This window comes from Rhagoletis pomonella, unplaced genomic scaffold (genome assembly GCF_013731165.1).
Source record: "Rhagoletis pomonella isolate Grant_MI unplaced genomic scaffold, Rhpom_1.0 Rhpom_scaffold_00003, whole genome shotgun sequence".
In the NCBI taxonomy this organism is placed as follows: Eukaryota; Metazoa; Arthropoda; class Insecta; order Diptera; family Tephritidae; genus Rhagoletis; species Rhagoletis pomonella.
The window spans coordinates 65,832,376-65,854,930 of NW_023458557.1; the positions used below are offsets into that span (position 1 = coordinate 65,832,376).

A 22,555-nucleotide genomic window follows, 5' to 3' on the forward strand; every position below is an offset into this window, starting at 1 on the left:
TTAAAATGATCATAAGGCCCAAAACGCGTACTGTTACAATACATTTTGGCTCACAGTGCTTTTCAAATACCGCTGAAACTTACTAGAATACAGCTTTCGGATAGTTTTTCTTCTTGCATCTGAAAGCATAAGTATGTGGCAATATTTAATATATACCCAAAATATATTGTACCTGCTGTTGTTGAGGAGTTACAAATGTTTCAACAGCGGACTGTTACATAAACATTTTTGGAAGTACTTTTTAAAGCTTTATCGAAAAAGTCTGCTCTCTTATATAACTCAAGAACTACGTATTTATTGAACTGATAAAATTAATTTTGAGACCAATATTTGCAAAAAATAGTCGGACGTTACCTGTGCGATATACATACATACGTGTAGATTAGAATTGGGTTTTTAAATGGCTTGTAGCAAGGCATATCAAACAGGTAGTAGCATTAGAGCAAAAACCACATGTGCGTGTATTTTGTTGTTGTTTATGGTATTGAAGTGTCAAACTGTTCTTCTAAATCAAAGCGTGCCATGTAAGATATAAAAAATAAAAAATTGAAATTGGAAAAAATAAAAATTCTTGCAACTTTCTTTGTTAATAAATTTGTTTGCTTCTCGAAGCATTGATCCATCCTTTGAAAGGCCCAATAATCAGCGGTTGTGCTGCTGAGTTGGGCAAACGTTTCAAAGGTTTCACATGCAACTAGATTTTAACAATTTAGAATTTTTGTTAGAATAAATTAAAAATATTTGACATTTTCGAGACCAAATAATTAAAAAAACCAAATCAGCTGCTCTACTGATACTAACTGTTCGATGTGCCTTGGCTATGCAATAAGTAGCATGAATTCAGTAGACTTGCGATTTGACATGTAATGCTGTGCAGCTGTAGGTCGTTTCAGAAGTAATTTTCTGCTTAGAACTCGAGCTCGAGCTTACGATTGCTCCAAGATATTGAGGTTTTTCGCGGTTAAGTACACTAAAAACGGCTTTAATGGCCACTTTTGTTTGCTCTATGCCATTTAATACTATTCTTGCGCTTCGAAATGCTCATTCGAGTGGAACTTTACGATTTTTCCTTTAGAAATTATGGCCATTGGAAGATGACATAATGAGCTAGAAAGCATAAGCTTGGTTTGGCAGTGTAAGAATCGAGGACACGGCAGTTTAAGTGGCCGTAACTCTTTAGGGAAAAATCGTATAGCACCATTCAAGAGTGCATTTTAAAGAATATAATAGTACTAGAAAAATATAGGAAAAATTTGTAATAGATTTTTACTATTTAATCAGAAAATCTTCTTCTTCTTTTAGCTTCTTATTTTGCTTCTTTTGGCCTCGTTCCTTTTTGAAATAATATAACTCGCGTGTTTTTTTTTTTGTTTTTTCTACGTAATTTTTATTTTCTGAGCCTATTTGACTTAGAAAGAATATACATTTTAACTATGGGTTAATAGCGCGTTGAATAGCTAGCTAATGTTGCTTTCAAATGAGTCCTATCTCTAACTAAATAAAAACTAATTTTACCTGTGTATTCAATTACTAAAAAAAACGTACTTTAAAAATAGTTTTGCACCTAAAACACATGGATAATAAGAGTATAGGAAACTGGTTTATTGTGAAGATGGTCGAAAATGCTCTAAGAAAGCGAGATTTTTCCCAATTTTCGGCCTGGTGGATTCCGCGCCAAAAAACTTTTTGATATTTTGGACATTACCTTAATAAATGATCATTAAGAAATTTATTTACTGATTATTTTGTCAAATACTTCTTTATTAACTGCAAAGTAATACAAGGCAATCGAAGAGAAGCAAGTACAGTGCAAAAAATGGTGGCCTTACCTTAATTTCATGGTGTGCTTTGTTAATTTTCATTAATTTAAAGGTGGCCAAGGAATAAGTGAATTTTCACGTTTGAGGGATGGAGATTCGTGTTAATATTTATGTTGTCTGATACCTCAGTATATGTATGACCAAGATATAATAAAAAAATCTGCGAAACCTGAGAAAAAACAATTTTCCCCTCGGTCTCGTTTTCGGCGATTTGGGCCATATGCTTTTAATTGTATACACTTTATATATAGGGCCCGGATTTTCTAGTCCCGGGCGCGAGTTTTCTCTCGACGGCCCTGCATCTATGTACATATGTATGTGTAAAAATATATGTAAACATATCACATTTATGTATATTACATAAAACACTTTTTTATATGGTGCTAAGCAAGAAATATTTAGGAGCATAAAATTTCATCTCGTTTTGTATTAAAATGCATAAGAACTTATATGCACGGAATGCATAAGAATTTATATGCTAGGCTGGCAGTGTCCTCCATATAAAAGAAAATTGTCGAACATACTTTTGTATGGAAAAAAAAACGTGAAAAACCTTCAACCAAAAAAACAAATCATTTTTGTGAGCTGTCTGCAAATTCCAAATATGCGGCGAAAAAAGGCCGATGCCGATGCTCAGTTTTGTGCCAATACTAGCCGATGCCGATGCCGATGCCGATTAATCGCTGGGACTCTAATTAGGTTTGCTCCACACGAGCCCGCGGGTACCCGCGGGTGCTCAAAACAGCCCATAAAGCGTTCCTCACGCTAGAAAAATGGGTAATAGAGAGCAAATACCCTCCACTTTTGGATCGTAAATATCTTCTTATTCGTGCCCGAAACAGGCCGGACTTTTTTTCCCGGCACAAGTGTGCATGAAGTCAATTTGAAATAACAACTTGCTTGTCAAGAATACCACTATGGCCGTGCTGCAGCGCCCTCCAGCAGCCTGACTCTTTGAGACGCAGTAGTTTCGCGGATATGGAGTTCTATGAGTAGTTGATGCAGGATTACATTAAGCGCATCAGATGGACACGACTTAATTGCCCCTGTAGCACCTGCACAAGCTGCTCTTTGTATACTGCCTAATTTCCTGACGTTGTGTTGTGTATCTAGTGCTGGCCACCAAACTAACGCCGCATACGTTAGTATTGGTCGTATGGTAGCCGTGTACATCCAGAGGACAAGCTTTGGCTTCAATCCCCATTTTCTACTGAATTTTCTTTTACATGTATAATAAGCTGGGTAGGCTCTCTCAACCCCCCTCTCTATATTTGTCTTCTAGCTCAGCTTGGTATCTAATACGACACCCAAGTATTCAGCCTCGGAGGACAATATGAGAGACGTTCCATTAAGGGACGGAAGCCTGAATTGTGGTATTTTTGTTTTATTGGTGAACAGCATCAGTTCCGTCTTGTTAGGGTTGACACCCAGTCCACTTTTTGTAGCCCAGGTGTTTAGCCGGAGAAAAGCTCCCTCTAAGATTTCACTAATCGTGGAGGGGAAGAGACCTCATACCGCCACCTCTAAATCCTCTGCATATGCTACTACTTTCACTCCACCTTTGTTGAGATCTAGTAGAATATCGTTCAGTACCACCACCCATAGTAGCTGAACCAATGGTTGAAATTATGATTCTGTTTCTGAGCATTTGTTCGATTCACTCGCATATGTGGTCAGATATTCCCACCTTCACAAGAGATCGACTGTTATGTTATTGAAGGCCCCCTCTATGTCGAGGAATGCCGCCAAAGTGTACTGCTTGTAATGGAGTGATTTTTCTATGGTGCCCACGACTTCATGAAGGCAGTTTCAGTTGACCTGCCCTTAATGTATGCATTTTCCCAGAAAATGCCTAATATGTAGGTCTAAAAGTCTTTCCAGTACCTTTAGCAGGAAAGATATAAGACTTATTGATTGGAAGTCTTTTGCTTTTTCGTGATTTCTTCTTCCCGGTTTGGGAATAAAGACAACTTTGACTCTTTTCCAGCTATTCGGAATTATGTCGAGCTGATACTGGCTTTGTAGACCCTTTCCAGCCAGGATACCATAGGCTCCTGTGATTTCTGGAGCATTATCGGAATGATGCCATCTGGGCCAAGGGATAATTTATTTATAGCGAGCTTAATTTTTTCCCTGTCTACGATTGAGTCGAGTAACTCTTTTGAGAGTTGCTGACGATTTGTATGAGCCCATGTTGAAAGTGTGTATTTATGAGGGTCTCTAGTGATTCCTCCGCTGTGCTGGTCCATGCACCATCTAAGGTTGGGGTTGGTGTGTTCTTTGGATAAAACTTTGCTTAGTCTGGCGGAATCCCTACAGTTCTCTATGGATGCTTTAGCTTTCTTTACTAATTTTTTATACTGCCTTAATTCATATTTGTATGGCTGCCACAGTTTTGTTCTGTAGCACTCGTTTAAGATTTTTCTGAGATTTGACCTGTGAGATTATTTTATAATTACAGATTAACAAGGGACGAATTTTATATGGCTAATCTCTTGTTATAATTACAGATTAGGGTGTTAAGCTTGAAAATGAGGATAATCTACTTATATGTGAACCTAGTATAATAAAAGTTACCAAATCTTCAATACCAAAATCTTCACTTCTTCACTGCTATATTTCATAACAAATGTGTATGTATAAATTAAATTTTTTCATAAATTGTCAATTTTCGATTATTTATCAAAAACACCCAGTTCTAGCAAAGAAGTTTAAGTCAATTTTCTTGATAAATTATCAAGATTGAAACTACTTTTGACGATTATAACTATATTTTTATTAGAAAATACTTTTATATCAATTAATTACTGCATGTGCCGATATTCTCGTTTTCGTTATTGGTGTTTCCGACAGGGTAGGAGTATGATGTAATGTGGAACGATTTTTCGTCATCATTTGGCAAATTTGGTTTGGAGACAAACCGGTTTCGGCGTTGTGCCATCTTCAATGCAGTGATCGGCTTCATAAAAAATTTTTGTGGTAGAATCTGAAAAAAATGTGGTGGATTTCAAAAAAAATGTGGTAGATCTCAGGTTTTGAATCAAACTTTGTACAAAAATTAAAAAAAAAATCTGCAAGTTTTCACCTAAATTGCAAACATTTTAATTAGATTCTACAACAAAATTAATATTAGTATAATAAAGTGCAAGACTGAAGTTGCTCAAAATTTCGTTGAGTTTTAGCAATTTTTTTCCTTGACAGTTTCGAACAAATTTTGATAGAGGTCCGCAACTTTGCGGAGTGCTGCTAGCTTTTCTTTTTATCACATCACGATGTGGCGAACAAATGTGGCTCGTTCCAGAAACAGCTACTTGGGATTTGCCGATTTTGACAATTCTCAAGTAAAAGTAAACAACGCTAATCTTTCACCAAAATCGCCGTTTTTTATCATTTAAATTATATATTTTTCAATTTAACACAATAAAACCACGTTCTCTGTCGGAAAATTGAATATTGAGAAAATTTGCTCTTTTACATTTTATTTTATCCTCCCATTCTGCCTGTTGTTAGTGTTGAGTGTTGGACAATTTTTGCTTTTAAATTTAAGAAAATTATGTCGAGCAAAAATAAAACTACCCAAAAACGCGAATATGTGGTAGATTTCAGACCTTGTGGGATAGATGTTGTAGATGCTCAAAAAAGTGTCAGATCTACCACACGTCCGATCACTGATTCAGTGTCATTTTTGGTTCGGAATGTGCCGATATTTGAACCTGCGACTCACGGAATAGTAGCACCGACATACAAAACAAGTGGCGGGTGCTTTTAACCGAAATTTTGAGCTATTTTTTCGGTTTTCCATGATTTACTGTACGTGTCAAACGGACCTCATATTCGGATTCTACGGGTCGAAATACATGTCGGTAGGTGGGAATGGTAAAAAGCACGCGACATTTTTTTGTGCTGGAATAATCAAAACGATTTGTGGACCTTACCAAAAAGTGGGGTTGACTTCGCGAGAGTGCACCACGCTTTGAACAAAATGACTATATGGGGGGTGTAGAGGGGGTCGTACACATCACAAAACTGAAAACCGCACGGCGAGGAAGCTCATAGTTTACGAGTAATTTGTTGTTAAAGTTGAAAATTTCACCTAACAAAATGTACGATAACAAACCATTTCAAACAAATACAAGTGTGCAGAAAACACAAATTCCAACTAAATTAAGCTCTTCGAACGTTTATCCATTTCATATTTTATTAATTTCATTATTTAACGATGAGGAACACGTTTATATATTTAATTACTTTTCTTTAGAGAACCCAACCAGTATAAAAGTGCAAGTATGGACAATTACCGAAACGAAGATGGCCGCATGTGTGATTAAAGGCTGATTCACATACAACTTTCTTCGCTTTGCTTGATAGTTCTTTGCTTTGACATATAAGATCGATGTAGGCATATGCCAAGGATGATAGAATACAAGATTGCGCCGTCCTGGCCGTTTGACATTGATTAGTTAACTTGCTAAAAGAGGATGCTTGGAGCAGAAGCGAAGTCATTGTGATGAAATCCTGTCAATATAATAATAAAGATACATTTCGAGAACGATTTTACCGTGCCCTATGTACACAAAATGCAGCGATTCGACGCAACGCTGCACTTGCATCTACGCATCTCGCATCTTGACGGCTGTCGAAATTTAACACACGGCACTTCATTTTATTAGTTTTTACGCAGTCTTCAACTCAAAAATCACTCACAAATTGCAAATTAACACCATTTAAACTGATTTTTCACTTATAATTAAAATTCTCTATGTCGCTGATCTGTAAACAAAGTTTATTTACAAGTTACCACAACTGTCAAAATCGGCAAAACCAAAGTAGCGGTACCACTGACGGCGCCACCTTTGTTCTCTGGACCGTGGGCATATGCATGAGTATTGTGGCGAATACTGCGGCAACACAAAGCGAACAACGAGAAATAGGCAGAATGTTCGAGGAATGACGTAGAATGTTCCACAAAGAGAAACGTCAAGTTGGATGAACACTGCGAACAGCGAGAGAAAGAGAATGAGCGATAAACTTCAGAACGTTCTAGAGTTGCCATAAGTGCGAGCGCAGGTATATAAGGGCGCCGGCACAGTGAAGTGAGTTAGTTACGAGTTACAAGACAGCAAGCTACAAGTAAAGTGAGCAGAGAAGTGAGTTGCGATTAAGCAAGCTGTAAGTTTAATTGTGTTAACAAGTTTAGTTAAGCGTTGTTATTGCTTTAACAAGTATTGTAGAGTGTTTTTATTGTATTAGCGAGTATTGTAAATGGTTTGTTGTACAATAGCATTTATTTAACAATCCAGCGATACGAGGCCGAGTATATTTGGGAAATCCCTCAAGGCTTCGAGGATAATCGTAACAGTATGCTCACATAAAAAACGTTTGAAGCAAAGCAAAGCAAAACGGAGTAAAATCTTGGGCAACTCTCAACTTTTGCCCGCCTTAGCAATCAGCTGTCTACATTTATCTTTTCTTGTGCGCTTGCATTTGCATTTAATGACAAAAATAGGGTAAATAGGAATTTTTATTGCTATTATTTATGCATATTATTATATTGCTATCTATTTACAGATAAAAAATATGGAGGAAAAGGAGAACTCAAAAGCTGTCAAAGCGTTTATTGTAGCATACCTTCTGCGTTTCGCGCTTTGTTGTCAAAGTTTGAACTGTCAAGCAAAGCGAGGAAAGTTGTATGTGAATGGCCCTTAAGTGTTGCCAGAATACGTTTCAAAATGTGTTGCCGGTGGTTCTAGTGTAAGAATATTATAAAGGCGAATATAGGTTGCGCCCATCTCGGACCGCTATTCCTCTCTTAACGAATTTGACAGAATCGTTGTTTGCATGACGTCACACTGGTGCAACTTGTTTACGTTTTCCTTGCAACATTTTTTCTTCTTCTTCCATTCTTGCTCACGTTTTGGCATTTCTCTCTCGCAATTGCACCAGTGTGACGTCACACACAAGTTATTCTCAAAAATCCTCTCCGATCGGCGCAATCTTGTATTCTATCATTCTTGGAATATGATTAGTTCTATCTTATTATGAGTTCTATGAGAGAAGTTTTGCTCAAAAATACTTCTGCTCATTTTCTTCGCAACACAGAAAGAGAATTTTACTTTGTGAGGGTTATAATCCCTAAGCGCGGCCGCAGGCCGCCTGCGCAGAAAGAAATTCCGCTCAAAAATACTTCTGCTTATTTTCTTCCCCACACAAAAAGAGAATTCTACATTGTTAGGGTTATAATCCTTAAGTGCGGCCGCAGGCCGCCTACGCAGAGAGAAGCTCTGCTCAAAAATACTTCTGCTTATTTTCTTCGCAATACAAAAGGAGAATTCTACATTGTGAGGGTTATAATCCCTAAGCGCGGCCGAAGGCCGCCTGCGCAGAAAGAGTTCTGCGCCAAAAAATACTACGAAGTCAGAAGGTGTTGAATGCACTTGAGAAGGCAACACAAAAAGGAGAATTCTACATTGTGAGGGTTATAATCCCTAAGCGCGGCCGAAGGCCGCCTACGCAGAAAGAGTGTTGCGTCATAAATACTACGATGTCAGAAGGTGTTTTATACATTTGACAAGGCAACACAAAAAGGAGAATTCTGCGTAGTGAGGGTTATAATCCCTAAGCGCGGCCGAAGTCCGCCTACGCTAAAAGAGTTTTGTGTCAAAGCTACTGACATCGTAGAATTCTGCGTACATAATATTCATAATTGCTATTAAACACATAATACTCATAATTGCTATTAAACTCATAATACAATAGCACTTATCATATTCACCTCTATAATGTTCTTACGGTTTGAACATCTCATCAGCTTGGCGAAGAAGGGCAAAACTCGCTCAACAACAAGGCGTGCAAAAGATGGCAGAAGGAGGAGAAAATTTTAGTAGTTATGACAATTAAACAAATATCAAAAAGAGAAGCCATGGAAGTCTATAGCTTCAATACAAATAATCAGTTTTCAATCCTGGACAACTATGACGAAGCCGACCCACCGATTAAGCCCAACAACACGGGGACTATAGATAAAGATCGCGTAATAAATCGGAAGTTGACTACAACCAAATAGAGTTATTTTACAAAAAGAGCAACCAATGACACAGCCACAAACACTGGTAATCCCAAAAGCCTGAGACAAAAAAGTGAAACACAGCCGGTTTACGAAAATTCCAAATGGAACAAGGTCACTGAAATCGAAAAGTTGGTTACCTTATTAATTAAAAAATTTGAAATTGATAGAGAAGAACCACTCGTAAAGTTGCTAGAAAACATATGCAAGGTGAATATTGACGACAGACTCATTGTTAACACCAATGATGAGTGTAAAAGTCCTGCAGTACAACATCCAAATCCTCAAAACTAACAAAAACTGTGTAGATTTTTTTAACAACAAGAACAACATTGATATTGTCTGCCTTCAGGAGATTTTTTCCCATGACGACCAAATTAATGACCACAAACTCCTAAACTTCAATATGCTCAAAAAAACAAGAGCAGATGGGTACGGTGGCGTAGCCATAGGATTGAGGAGAGGAATTAGATTCAGCAAAATAAAATATAACACCAGACATGACATCATAATAGCTAAAACGACTAGTCTAGACATGACAGGCACCATATGCAATGTGTATTTTCCACCTAGCGTAACCACTAGAGTTTTCGAAAAAGAAATAAATAGATTAGCAATTTTTTTAAGCAACCACGTCAATGTCATCCTAGTAGGAGATTTCAATGCTAGGCACATGAACTGGGGAGATAGCATTATAACCTCGAAGGGAAATGCACTCAGCAGGGAACTGTCCAATACCAGCCTAATCTGTCTTAACAACGGCACAAAAACGCATTACTGTACTAACAGTAACAGCAACGCTGGATCGGTTCTAGACTTGACCTTCTCAAGCATAGCACCCAGCAATATTGACTGGCAGTGCCAACAGGTTAATATTGGTGGAATCAGGCACTATCCTGTTGTTATTGAAATCAAGCAAATTCAAAAATTACCCAACTTTTTTGTTCCAATTTATAGAAAAACTAGCCACAGTGGAGTTTAGTAATTTGGAGAATCTACAAAAGGACATTCAAGCAGCTAGAAACATAGTAAAAATCGACCTAAACAAATCAGGACACAAACCAAAAGCGTGGTGGAATGAGGAGCTATACAAATTGTACAGGTTACAACTAGCGAAAAGGAAAAAAGCGAATACAACAAATGCAGTGGTGGATTTTGAAATAGCCTTGAGAGCAAAAGAAGAATGGAAACAAGCTGTGAAGGAGGCTAAAAACAAGAATTATAAAGAGAGGATTGAAGAGCTAACCAAAGAAGCATGGCGTTTCATCAGCAATGTTAAAGGCAACAAACACAAAAACGGTGATTGGGCTACAGAAGATAATTTAGAATATCTGGAAATGCTAAAGTCGCAAGTAAGAGCATGAGTTACCATAATAACGAAGTCATTGAGTCGTGGAGGCGAATTAGAATTGTTCCTATTCCCAAAGCTGGATGACTTAAAAAACCTTAGGCCAATATCATTGATCTCAGTTGTTGCGAAGAGCCTTAGTATGCTCATCAAAGATGCCCTTGTAGAAGAAGTAGAGCTGCGAAATATAATTCCACAAAAAAGCTTTGCGTATGAAAACAAAGATCGTCATCAATGTGCTTAAATGAAACCCTGCATTTTGTAGCTGACAAAGAGTGTAACAACGAAAAAGTCTTTATTTGCTTCCTAGATATAACTGACGCATACAACGGGGTCGACCTTGAAATCTTACACCGCACGCTGTTGGAACATAACATAAACCCGAAAATTGCTAATTGGACGAAAAACTTCTCCTCGAGAATACTGACTCTAGGGACACATGCGGTGGAAGTCAATAATGGACTGTATAAACGATAGTAAAACGCAAGTGTTTCAATTTGCAGATGACATAGCGATAATTTCGCACTGCAAGTCAGAAAAAGCTGCAATCCTCAATTTGAAAACCAAAATTATTAACATCCATGGGATCTGCAACTCCATAAACCTGAATTTTAACTTGGACTAAATGAAATTCATGTACCTTTCTGCAGGGAACAAAAGAAACTTTGACCTAACAATCAGTGGTAACCAAATTGAGCAGGTAGTCACAACAAAATGGCTGTGCAGAATCTTTTTCTTAACTCGAACTCGACAATCAAAGTTGGAAAGGTCAAAGACGAAATAACAACAGGTAAAAATTTACTTGCAAAACTGACTACAATAAAAGCAGGGTTAACACCCAGAATAGGGCTCAACCTTTTCAAAGTATTCGTAAGGTCCAAGATGGAATACAGCAACACCAGCTATGCCAATGCCTGAACTGCTACAACAAAAAACTACAAACAATAGCGAATGAATCCCTGCGTAGATGCTTGGGAGTTCCCCCTAGCACACCAACCCTAGCTCGATATGCCATAGAATGCGTAGGGACACGATATCGAACCGAAAGTTCATTTAAAGTATCGCTGGAAAAATATCGGGTACCCATTAATATCGGAATAAAAAGACTCGATATCGCAAATATCGATACCAAAATCCAAAAAAAAGAAATATCTGAAAAAGTGATTAGAAACCTCCGAGCGTATTTCTGCCATGAAAAACAGCTTCTCATAAAAACGTGGCACAACATAAAGGCGCACGCAATAAATCGGAGGAGAAGCTCGGCCAAACGCTAACATATTTTGTAAGCGCCAATCTATTATTTTTACACGTAGAGATTGAGGTGTTGACTTAAAACACCGAGACCGCGTGTTCAAATCCCGCCACATGCAATCGATAGTAAAAAATTTCTGTTCATTAAAGCCCAATTTATATCGGGAAGAGTTGATAAGTCTTGAAAGCAATTTTTTCGCATTCTCTTTTGTGTTTTCTATTTGCTTCCAGACGCGTCAAATTTTATTGAATTCAAGTTCGTGGATCTTTGAATTGGAGGTATCTGCACTCTTCCCCTTTCTTCTCACCTCCTTCGCCCTGGAACGAGCAGACTTGAAAGCAAGACTTGACTTGCCTGAAACCTGACTAATTTGAGTTTATGACATTCGATACGATACTAGGATTCTGGTACTCGATTCCAAAAAATATCGTTTTAAAACTATCGAGTAAAAAATATAGGTATCGAATGCCAAAAGTATCGATGTGGTATCGTATCGTATCAAAATTCGTGTCTCTAAGCATGCGAGCTGCCACCGCTAGCAAGAGCAGCTTGGTTAACTTCAAAAGAGCTGACCAAACAATGGTTTCTCAATCCAGACTTAAGAACACAACTAAAAAATAGTAGACCGGTCAAATCAAGCTACAGCCACACTTTTGAGAAATTTAAGGATATTTTCAATCAAATTAACACAAACACTACTTTCATCGGACACCCAAATCTCAAATTAATAGACTCAAATCTTAACAAGTCCAAAAACAATAGTTGTGTTTTTTTACTCATTTCCAGTAAAATCCAGTAAAAGTTTTTACGAATTTTCATGTTTTGGCGTTTTCGTACGCAAAAACTTGCAAAGTAGGGGAAATTGAGAGAGCGAAAAATGACAGTTGAAGTTGCAAGTTTTTACTGGATATATTTTTACTTGTAAGAATTTGCCAGTACGAAAAAGAGCTGATCGCATGTTGCTGGATGGAATTTAAACAAATAAGGAGACTGATTGTGGGTTTTTATTGTTGAAATTCACAAAATAAACCTATTTAAATATAAAATATATTGTTTTATTAGGAATTTGCTGCGAATAAACAACCAATTTATCAGCTGTTCATGAAACTTGCAAATTATTACTGGAAAAGCGTTCACGTACTTTTTTGCAAATTTTTTTTATGAGAGCGAATTCTTAGAAATAAAGTTACTGGAGAGTTTCTGGCAAGTTACTGGATAATTTGTAAAAAAAAACACAACTAATGTGGCACATGAACAACTACAAGCTATCTTTAGAGAACAACAAGCATACTATCTTGATCAAGGTTTTCACATATTAGCGACTGATGCCTCCGTGAGTGAAAATACGACACAGTAAATAACGTCTCCTACTTATACAACATACTGTTACAGGCGGTTAAACTTGCTAAAAAATATAAGTGGAACAAACCATGCATTTTTACAGACAGCTTGGCTGCTGTAAAACTGCTAAAACGACCGTTAACCCAGAACCATATAGTGGCTGAAATCCGCAATCAAATTGCCAATTCACAAGTAGAAACTGCAGTCATCATGTGGGTACCCAGCCACGCAGGCGTAGCATGTAATGAAAAAGCTGACAATGCAGCAAAAACTGCAGTGAATCACGGCCAGACGCTTTCGATTGACCTAACGCCACAAGAGGCACTTATACAAATCAATACTCTACTATGGACAGAGACTAAGGACAAGATAAAGGAAAAATGTGTAGACTGGGACCATAATATCATCAATAGTTTTGCGATGAAGGAAAGACGACCTTGGTTTAAGGACAAGAGACTCAACAGACTAATTACCGGACATACATATAACAGCATTTATTTACAACAATTTGTACCAAATGTTAGTGAGTACTGCAATACTTGCGAAAAAAATTACAAAACAAAAAAAAATTTTACAAAAAAAAAAGATAAAAGACAAATCACAACAGCTTAATCAAAAAATGCATACATAAGTTACTTATGTCACCTCTTTCATAAATATCAAGAAAAGCATATATAAAAGAGAAAAAAAAAGAATATAAACCAGAAAAAAAAAAAACAAAAAAATAGAATCTCTAAACAACTTAACCGCTCAATTAAAAGACAAGGAAATTAAAAACTAAAAATTTTGTTAACCTTACACAAGACTGATCACGGCGAAAAGGACGTAAACAATCCTTCGCTTTTATGTTCATTCCAAAGACTGATGCCAATTTCTATTACTTTTCGGAGTACAGATAAAAAAAAAAAAAATTATGTATATATTTCTTAAGTACCGGGACAATAAACACTTTTTATATGTCAATAACGTTAAAAAAGAAAAAAAAAACGGTAAACTCATCGGACCGGTCAATATGTTATATTAATATATAATCGGATTCTTTTTTCAAAAGACAAGCCACGGGCTCAGACATATGAGTAATCTATGCTACATCTCGATGTACAAATGTATAAAAATAAAAGGAAAAAAAATAAACATGTATGTTCAATGCAAATCTGTTTGCATTAGAGAAATTGTATGTTCAATGTAATCGTTTTGTATTTGTATCTGTTTTGTGTATCTTCTTTTTGTCAAAGCACACCAACACCTCCACCCATACTCGGCATAGCCAGGAGCTCTGCGATAGCGGGAGACTTCAAGAATCAACGGATTTCCTCAATACTCTTGTATAACCTGGCATATACATTACAGTATTACTGCCAACAGTCTTGGACTATAGGTACGGTGACCATCCGTTCTGTTTTTTGCAGGACCGTACTGTTTTTAAAGGTCTGTCCTGCGTAGTTTTTCAAAACAGAAAACCTCCAAAATGTACTGATTTTTTCCAAGTGTCCTGCCTTTGTCCTGCATTTTCTTCGATATTTTAAAATTAACTTTTCCTAATCGAAATAAAAGCAGTGTCGATAACTAATTGATAACTACATAAGGGTAAGCTGGTTTGAAAGGTTCAACTAGTCAGTGCGTTCTAAATATTGTACGGTTATGGACAATGGATGACGAGAAATTGAAGACCAGCATCAAATATATCGATAACAGTGTTCTACAAATGTTGTGGTAATCGCTTAAGAAAAAAATATTTTCCAAGCCAATTTTCCTTTGAAACAAGCGTTTTCGTAATTTTTTGGAAAAACGTGTTTTTGGTACATTTCGAACCTATTCGTCAATATCTCATGAAAAAATTATCCAGTCTTACAAAAATATATTTGCCGATTTCGCTGCAAATTATTAGTCTTACAAGCGACCAAAATCGAAAAATTTAAATTTCATTAATTTTCTTTTTACAGTAAATGAAAATCTGATGAGAAATGTAGATAATACGGAACACAATCTGCACAAAAAATATATATTTTTGCAAAGAGCCCATCAATACCTTTCTAACTGTTGATCGTTTCATGAGATTTGAGGAATAACTGAAAAAGTACTAAAAATACGTTTTTCGAACGAATCTCGAAAACACTTCTTTGAAACCATGGGTATTTTTTTCGTGTTCACGACCCAAAGTTTGCCTAAAAAATTTGCTTTACAGAGGTTCGTATTTCGTGTAAAGTAATAAGTAATATGCCTTATTATAATTTTGTAAACATTCATTACTAAAAGATTAATACCAATGAAGCAAATGTGATTTATGTTTAAAGTTTAAAATTGGATTAATAATTAAGAAATATACACTCTTCGTTATTTGAATAGCGCATCCTTTTAATACTTAGTAGGTACAGTTTTCCTTTTGTTTGTTTAATATTCATTAACTTTTTATAAAAATATAGCATATTCTACGTCTACATCCCATTTAAAAAAATTTTGAAAATTAAAAAAAGATAAACAGGGGCGACAATTTTTTTTGTTGACGGTGCTGCGCATTTTCTTCTATATAGAAATTTTGTCAAGCATACTTTGTATGATAGAAAATCAAGTTAAGGGTGCGCTACTCAAATGACAAGGAATGTATATATGTAGTATATTTTTGTTATTTTTATACTACGCAATTATATGTAGATACATTTTTTTAAAAACTGTCCTGCATTTTCAAAATATATTTATGGTCACCGTAACTATAGGGTCCATAAGCCTAAAAAAAAAAGAAAGTTGTTTCAGAAGTGCAGTCCGTGGTGCTGCCACTGTAATTCAAATATTTCCAGTATTCGAATATGAGATGACTCTAATTTTATCGAAGTAAAAGCTGAAGCACAACACCGGCGAGATAATTAAAACACACTGATTTACATGAGAACGCGTACAACCAAAGCAAACGACGAAGTTTGCTCCAATCCCACGACAGCCGGTTCTACGTACCGGAATGACTCGGGTTTTACCAGACCAAGGGCTGTTGTTTCGGCGATCTAACCCCGTCTAGATCGGCGATACCCGCCAATCATTATTCGTCCATGGAGCCGTCCTTGCAGCCGGATTGCTCCGCATCCTTCTTCTCCGGGCGGGCGTAGAGCCCCACCCCGGACCAGAAATTTACTTCTGCTGTGTTTGCCAGAATCGACTCCACCTGAACTCCACTTCGGTTAGGTGCAACTCCTGCAACGGATGGAGTCACCTAAGAACCTGCTCTGGCCTTAGATCTCACCGGGAGTGGACCACAAACTTTGTGGCTCCCTGTTGCTCAAGCCAAATGACACTATCAGCCTCCACGGCTACCCACTCGCGTAATGCACGGGTGCGACCTAGCACCCGAAGAGCCTGCACGGCCCCCAGAAGCTCCCCTGAGCAACAGCAAACCTCCCAACACACCCCACCCACACAACCTACCGGCCGGTCCCACTCGCGAGCGCGAGCCAACCAGCTGCTACTGCTTGCCCACACCATCTGCTCCGTGTGCCAGAACAGAATATACCGGAATGTGACATCAGTCAAATGCAACACATGCCTTGGCTGGTGCCACTTCCGGCTATGTTCTGGTCTACGCACCACTCGCGAGTGGACTACCAACTACAGCGCCCCTTGCTGTAGTGCACCGCCGGCGCAGACAACAACGCCCACATCGCAGCCACCTACCATCAGGCTGCAACAGCAACTGCGTCAGGCGCAACAGGCCCAAGGTAGGCCCCACACTTCCCTCACTCCCCGTATCGCGACCAGCCTCCCAAGGCATACGAACGTACTCCAACTCAACTGCAACGGACTCCAGAGCAAGATTGAGGAGATAGCAGTCTTCATGGGTCGGCACGGCATATTGATAGCTGCGGTCCAAGAAACGAAGTTGCACAGCAACTCAACTTTGTTGGGTTGCGCCGCCTACAATGTGCTCCGTAAAGATCGCGAGCGAGATAATGGTGGAGGATTAGCGTTCATTCTACACCACACAGTGCAGTATTGGCTAATCGAAGAAGACATCGACCCAAGGAACACTACCCTAGAAAGTCAGGGCATAGCTGTCCGGTCAGGCGATGTCGACCTCGAAATATTTATCGTGTACATACCCCCTGTCACCTGCTGCCCGGCTGGATATCTCCCTGACATAGGTGCGCTACTCAGAGGCGAAAACCGATTGGTAGTAGGTGACTTCAATGCGCACCACGATCTTTGGCATTCAAGCCTGGCCAATAATCGGAGGGGAAACATTTTGGCTGAGCAGATAGACGATTCGACATTCTGCACCATGAACGACGACGCCCCCACCAGGATTGTGGGCAGCTGCAGCAGTTCGCCAGACCTAACAATTGCTAGCGCTGGTCTGATAAATAGCATATCATGGAGACCTATGCTAACGTTAGCATCAGACCATCTGCCCATAATCATCTCGATCAATAAGCCCACCGACTTTGCTCCCGCGGATCACCGAACCTACACCAACTTCAACAAAGCTGATTGGAACGGCTTCGCGGAAGTTACCGAGAGCAGCTTCGCCGCCCTCCCCACACCCACAGACGTACATGCTGGCGAACGCCAGTTCCGCAGGGTAGTCCGCCCAAATTTCCCGGCTGAAGCGGCTGTACTAGCCAATGAGCGTGACCACCTACGCCAGGTCGATCCCGGGGACCCTCGCTTGAGGGATCTTAATTTGGAGATTCGGCAACTGGTAAATCAACACAAGCGGAAAAAGTGGGAAGAGCACTTGAAGGCCTGTAACTTCACCTCTGGTGTGAGTAAGCTGTGGTCAACCGTGAGGTCCTTGTCCAACCCGACGAAGCGTGATGACAGAGGGAAATCTCATTCGAAGTTCACGCTTCGTCGGACCCGAAGAAAAGCGCGAACTATTTCAGTCGGCAATTCACACTTCATCCTTCGGTAGACAAGGCCAAACCTCGAGTGACCAGGAGGCTGCACAAACTGCCCAAAAACAGTGCACCACTTGCTTTCACCAGCGGTGAAGTGAAGGGGGTCATCGGGAAGGCGAAAGCCTCCAAAGCCATTGGACCCGACGGAATCTGTATGCTGATGTTGAAACATTTGGGGCCTGTGGGAGTAGCATACCTCACGGAGGTCCTCAATCTGTCTATGACCACTCTCATCATTCCTGATGTGTGGAAATCAAGGAGAGTGGTCCCACTGCTGAAACCGGGGAAGCCCGCCAACAGAGGAGACTCTTATCGCCCGATAACGCTTCTTTCCCCGGTCGCGAAGACACTTGAGGCCCTGCTGCTCCCATACTTCACCTGCCACCTAACCCCAGCGAAACATCAACCGTCTGCCATTCCACGCAGCTAGAAGACATTGAGGCCTCCTCTCTCCCACAGGGACTGAAGCGATGGTCGGCGAATTATATGAGTGGTCGACAATCATCAGTAATCTTCAGAGATCAAACCTCGAAACCAAGAAGAATAAAACAAGGGGTTCCACAAGGTGGTGTTCTCTCCCCCTTACTTTTTAACTTCTACATCTCGAAACTCCCCCAGCCTCCTGAAGGAGTTTCCCTGATCTCGTACGCTAATGATTGTTCGATTTTGGCGTCTGGGAATGGAATTGATGACCTCTGCTCAAAAGTAAACGGCTATCTCTCCAGCCTTTCTCGCTTCTTCACTGCAAGGAGCCTAACCATCTCCCCAACGAAATCAACGGCGACCCTCTTCACCACCTGGACGAAGGAGGTCAGGCTAGAATTAGGCATTCACGTCGACGGCACACCTATACCGACGGTGAACAACCCAAAAATTTTAGGGGTTACCTTTGATAGCCTGCTCTCCTTCTCCGCGCACACAACCGCAGTTGTCAACAAAGTACAGAGCCGCAACAAGGTCCTCAAGTCGCTCGCCGGCAGCACTTGGGGCAAAGACGAAGAAACGTTGCTGGCAACATACAAGGCATTGGCCGGCCGGTTCTAAATTATGCAGCGCCAGTTTGGTCGCCGGGGACTAGTTGGACGCAGTGGACGAAGCTACAGACTTGTCAGAACGCCGCACTCCGGACAGCGACTGGGTGCCTTCTGATGACGCCTGAGCACCACCTACACAGCGAGGCCCAAGTGCTCCCCGTAAGGGAACACAACAAAATGCTCTGTAAGCAGTTTCTGGTGGGGTGTCACAGAAGCGAACACCCCAACAGACCACTGCTGGAGGAGGAGCCTCCGCCCAGGCACGTCAGGGGGCACCTATTCGTGTACAAGGACGCAGTCCAGACCCACACAGACCAACCACTGACCCAATGACGTACAGACAAGCGATTAACGACATTCATAGGGAGTCAGTCTCCACCTACCTCGACTCCCGGCCTAAGAATGTCGTTATCGGAGCCCAATCACCACCTGTGGAAGAGACGGAGCTTCAACTACCTAGAGAGACCCGCGTTACCCTGACTCAGTTACGGTCTGGATATTGTACCCGCCTAAACAGCTACCTGTCCAGACTCGACCCAAACATCCCAAATGAGTGCCCGGCATGTGGAGACTCCCCCCACGACACCAACCACCTCTTCACATGCCAGCTCAATCCGACTCAACTAACACCCCTCTCCCTTTGGTCCGACCCCATCGAAACAGCTCGTTTCCTGGGCCTACCGTTAGTTGAGCTTGACGATAATGATTAAAAGTTGACCCGAAACAGGCGGGGCTTAGTAGTGCCGCTACAACAACAACAACAATAACAACAACAACAACAACGAAGTTTGCTCGACGACTGTTCGCGACGATAGATTTATTTCTATCGCCGCGGTCAACGGCAACGACAAAAAAAGGCCATGATGACCATACTTTAAAAGTTATCGTAATTTTTGTTTAAAAGTAAAATAATATACCTTATATTTTTCTATCAGAGATTAATCTAGTAAAACGTAAGTTTACTAGTAGTTATATTTAAAGACTATTTCTATATTTTAAACTTCTTCTTGCCGGTATTTTCCCTCTTCGTTGTAAAAGCTTCCGTCTTGAAACATGATCACCTTATCAGCTGACAGCAATCGAACCGCTCTATTTGTGTTTCAGTAAGCGAATTAGCTGGGCGAAAGTTGGTCGTCGGCATCGCTCTGCTGGGCGAAATTTGCCGTTCGCCGGGTATTGTGTTTCAAGCATAAATTGTAGAAGTGTCAGTAGTGCTGCCACTGAACTCGAAGGATTTTTATAATTACGCACAGGCAAAACATAATTCATTTCTTTCTAGTAATGCAAATACATGAACCAAAAATACAAGATCACGTAAGAACGCGACGTTGTATTTGTAGCTGGTTTTGAGAAAAAAGTTTGCAAAAGCGGGTTCGTCAGCTGAGCGTTTGTTTACATCACAAGCACCACTATTTTACACTTTTATTCAAGTAAAGAAGAGTTAATTCAACATGACAACACATTTTGTTGCATCATTTTACCTAAATTTTGCGTTTAAAGTGGCTGACAATAATTTTGGCTAATTTTGGTTTTCGTTGTTTTCTTTGCTTTGTTTACTTTTCGCTCGTTTTCCAGTGAAACAAGATGGCGTAGAACCCGCTAAAACAAATCGACTTTTTTCACTCTCTTGTTCTTACGTAATCTTGTGTCTTTCGTTCATGATGCAAATAGATGTTTGGTTGCAAAAGTTACCAAGTTACCAAATCCTTTAAAAGTCACCAATTTTGTTAGAAAGTTCCGAATTGTGGCAACCATGTAGCATACAAAGACAGCTGATTAGTTCATCATTCTAACAAATTAGGGAAAAAGGTTGGTCACTTGAAAATTGCACATTTCACAAGCGGAAACTGTAAAAATATCAACATGGAAATATCTGATTTATATTACAGTAAGGATGAATACGTAGAAACTGTAAGCATCATCCAAAATATAAAAGCTGGATAAGTTCTTTAAAGTCTCCGATTTTAGGCTTCGGGAAACAAGGTCAGCAGACAAACTGTTCTCTGCGGCTCGCAAAATATCGTGCTAAATGGAAAGGTTGTAGTACAAACCGGTGCCATAATAAGAGGTGATTTAGCAAACGTTCGTACGGGTCGCTACTGTGTTATAAGCAAAAATGCCGTCATCCGACCACCATACAAACAGTTCAGCAAAGGTATAGCTTTCTTTCCTATGCACATTGGAGACCACGTCTTCATTGGTGATGGTGCAGTGGTATCAGCGAGCTCTATTGGATCATTTGTGTATATTGGAAAGAATGCAATAATTGTAAGTAAAAACAACCACATATTACAGATTTTAAATTTTATTATTTCTTTCTACTTGACTTTTCACATAGGGTCGTCGTTGTGTGCTGAAAGACTGCAGCATCATTGAAGACGGTGCGGTACTACCACCAGAGACAACAGTTGCAAGTTATATGCGGTACACAGCTGAAGGTACAATCGAAGGCGGGCAAGGTAACCCCAATTTTGTTCCAGCAGCAATGCAAGATCAGATGGTCGACTATACAAAATCGTACTACGAACACTTTTTACGCAATCCACAAGCTGGTTAAGTTTTAATTAATTAAAAGAGTATCAAGTAATATTTTTACTAAACATTTATTTAGAATGTAAAATTAATTTTTATTCGAATCGCGAACTCTGCTTAAATGAAAACTAAGTAATGTTTTTTTAATAACACAAAGGTAGCTTTAATTTATAATAAAAATAAAAAAGTACTTTAAATTAGAGCTTTTGCTTTAATAGAGCAGCATCATTTAATCAATTATACCGGTTTCAACTTCATACGCCGGGTGGCCCATTTCAAATACAGGAAATGTTAGTCCAGTACGACGCGCAATTACCTCAGCCGTCTCTTCGGAATTATTTAACGCCGACGTATCGATATTTTCGTTCATTAAAAGTACTGTCGCCGTATTGCGACAGTTGGACACGGTTGCTGTCACGTGTAGTGGAGTTTGATCGCCTTCAGATCTGGCGTTCACATCAGCCCCATGTTGTAGAAGTAACCCAGCACATTCTGCATTACTCCATTTACATGCTGAATGTAAAGGCGTCCAACCCAAATTTGTACGTGCATTTGGATTGGCCTTGTACTGCAACAATAATTTGGCAATATCTACGAAATTATTGTAACATGCCCGATGCAAAGGCGTATAACCATCGTCGTCTATTGCAGAAACAGTTTCGGCGTCCAGTTTTAGAATGTCTCGAACTTCATTTATTTTATTTTCATTTACAGCCCATAGAATCATTCGCTCGATGCTTGCTAAGGATATAGTTTAATAGCAATTGAAATAATTATGCTCACATATATATTTGTCTATGCTTCATCAGGGCTTACCTTGTGGATTTTTGTCTTCTTCAATTAGTTCATCAGCATCATCGTCCCATCCGCTCACAAACATTCCGCGCGGAACTTTCGCATAGCGCAGCTTTTCTAATTGTGATTTTTCGTCATCAGAATCATAATCACCCATATTTTTTAAAATGTATATAAGATAAAGGTTAATTAAATAGCTCGCAGGCGTTTAAAAAAATTAGTACTCTTTCGCCCTTTATTTTTATTTTTGTTTACGTTTAGTGAAACGAAAGAAAATCATTGCCCACAAACGTCAAAATTCACAGATGTGGTACAGAGTTACCATGAAACTTTTAAAAAAATTGGTGGATGTTCCATTGTCCAGACAATGCTGTCAAGACAATAAAGAAATACCTATTAGTTGTCAAAAACGCTGTTGTTGTAGCGGCTACAACAACTCCGCCCAGGACGGTTGGTATCACAGTCGTTGTCGTCAAGTTCCACTAAC

At 39.5% G+C, this 22,555-nt stretch overlaps 2 protein-coding genes across 2 annotated transcripts; one reads left to right on the forward strand and one right to left on the reverse strand.

Annotated features, from left to right (window-relative positions):
• The first annotated feature begins 20,475 nt into the window (after nt 1–20,475).
• On the forward strand, nt 20,476–21,475 carry LOC118735359 (dynactin subunit 5). Its single transcript, XM_036465067.1, has 3 exons — nt 20,476–20,652; nt 20,710–21,009; nt 21,080–21,475. The coding sequence occupies exons 1-3, from the start codon at nt 20,605–20,607 to the stop codon at nt 21,296–21,298; spliced, it is 567 nt and encodes a 188-aa protein (XP_036320960.1). The 5' UTR covers nt 20,476–20,604; the 3' UTR covers nt 21,299–21,475.
• LOC118735358 (ankyrin repeat domain-containing protein 49) lies at nt 21,412–22,362 on the reverse strand. Its single transcript, XM_036465066.1, has 2 exons — nt 22,090–22,362; nt 21,412–22,014 (listed from the first exon to the last, which is right to left on the reverse strand). The coding sequence occupies exons 1-2, from the start codon at nt 22,223–22,225 to the stop codon at nt 21,503–21,505; spliced, it is 648 nt and encodes a 215-aa protein (XP_036320959.1). The 5' UTR covers nt 22,226–22,362; the 3' UTR covers nt 21,412–21,502.
• Nucleotides 22,363–22,555: the final 193 nt, after the last annotated feature.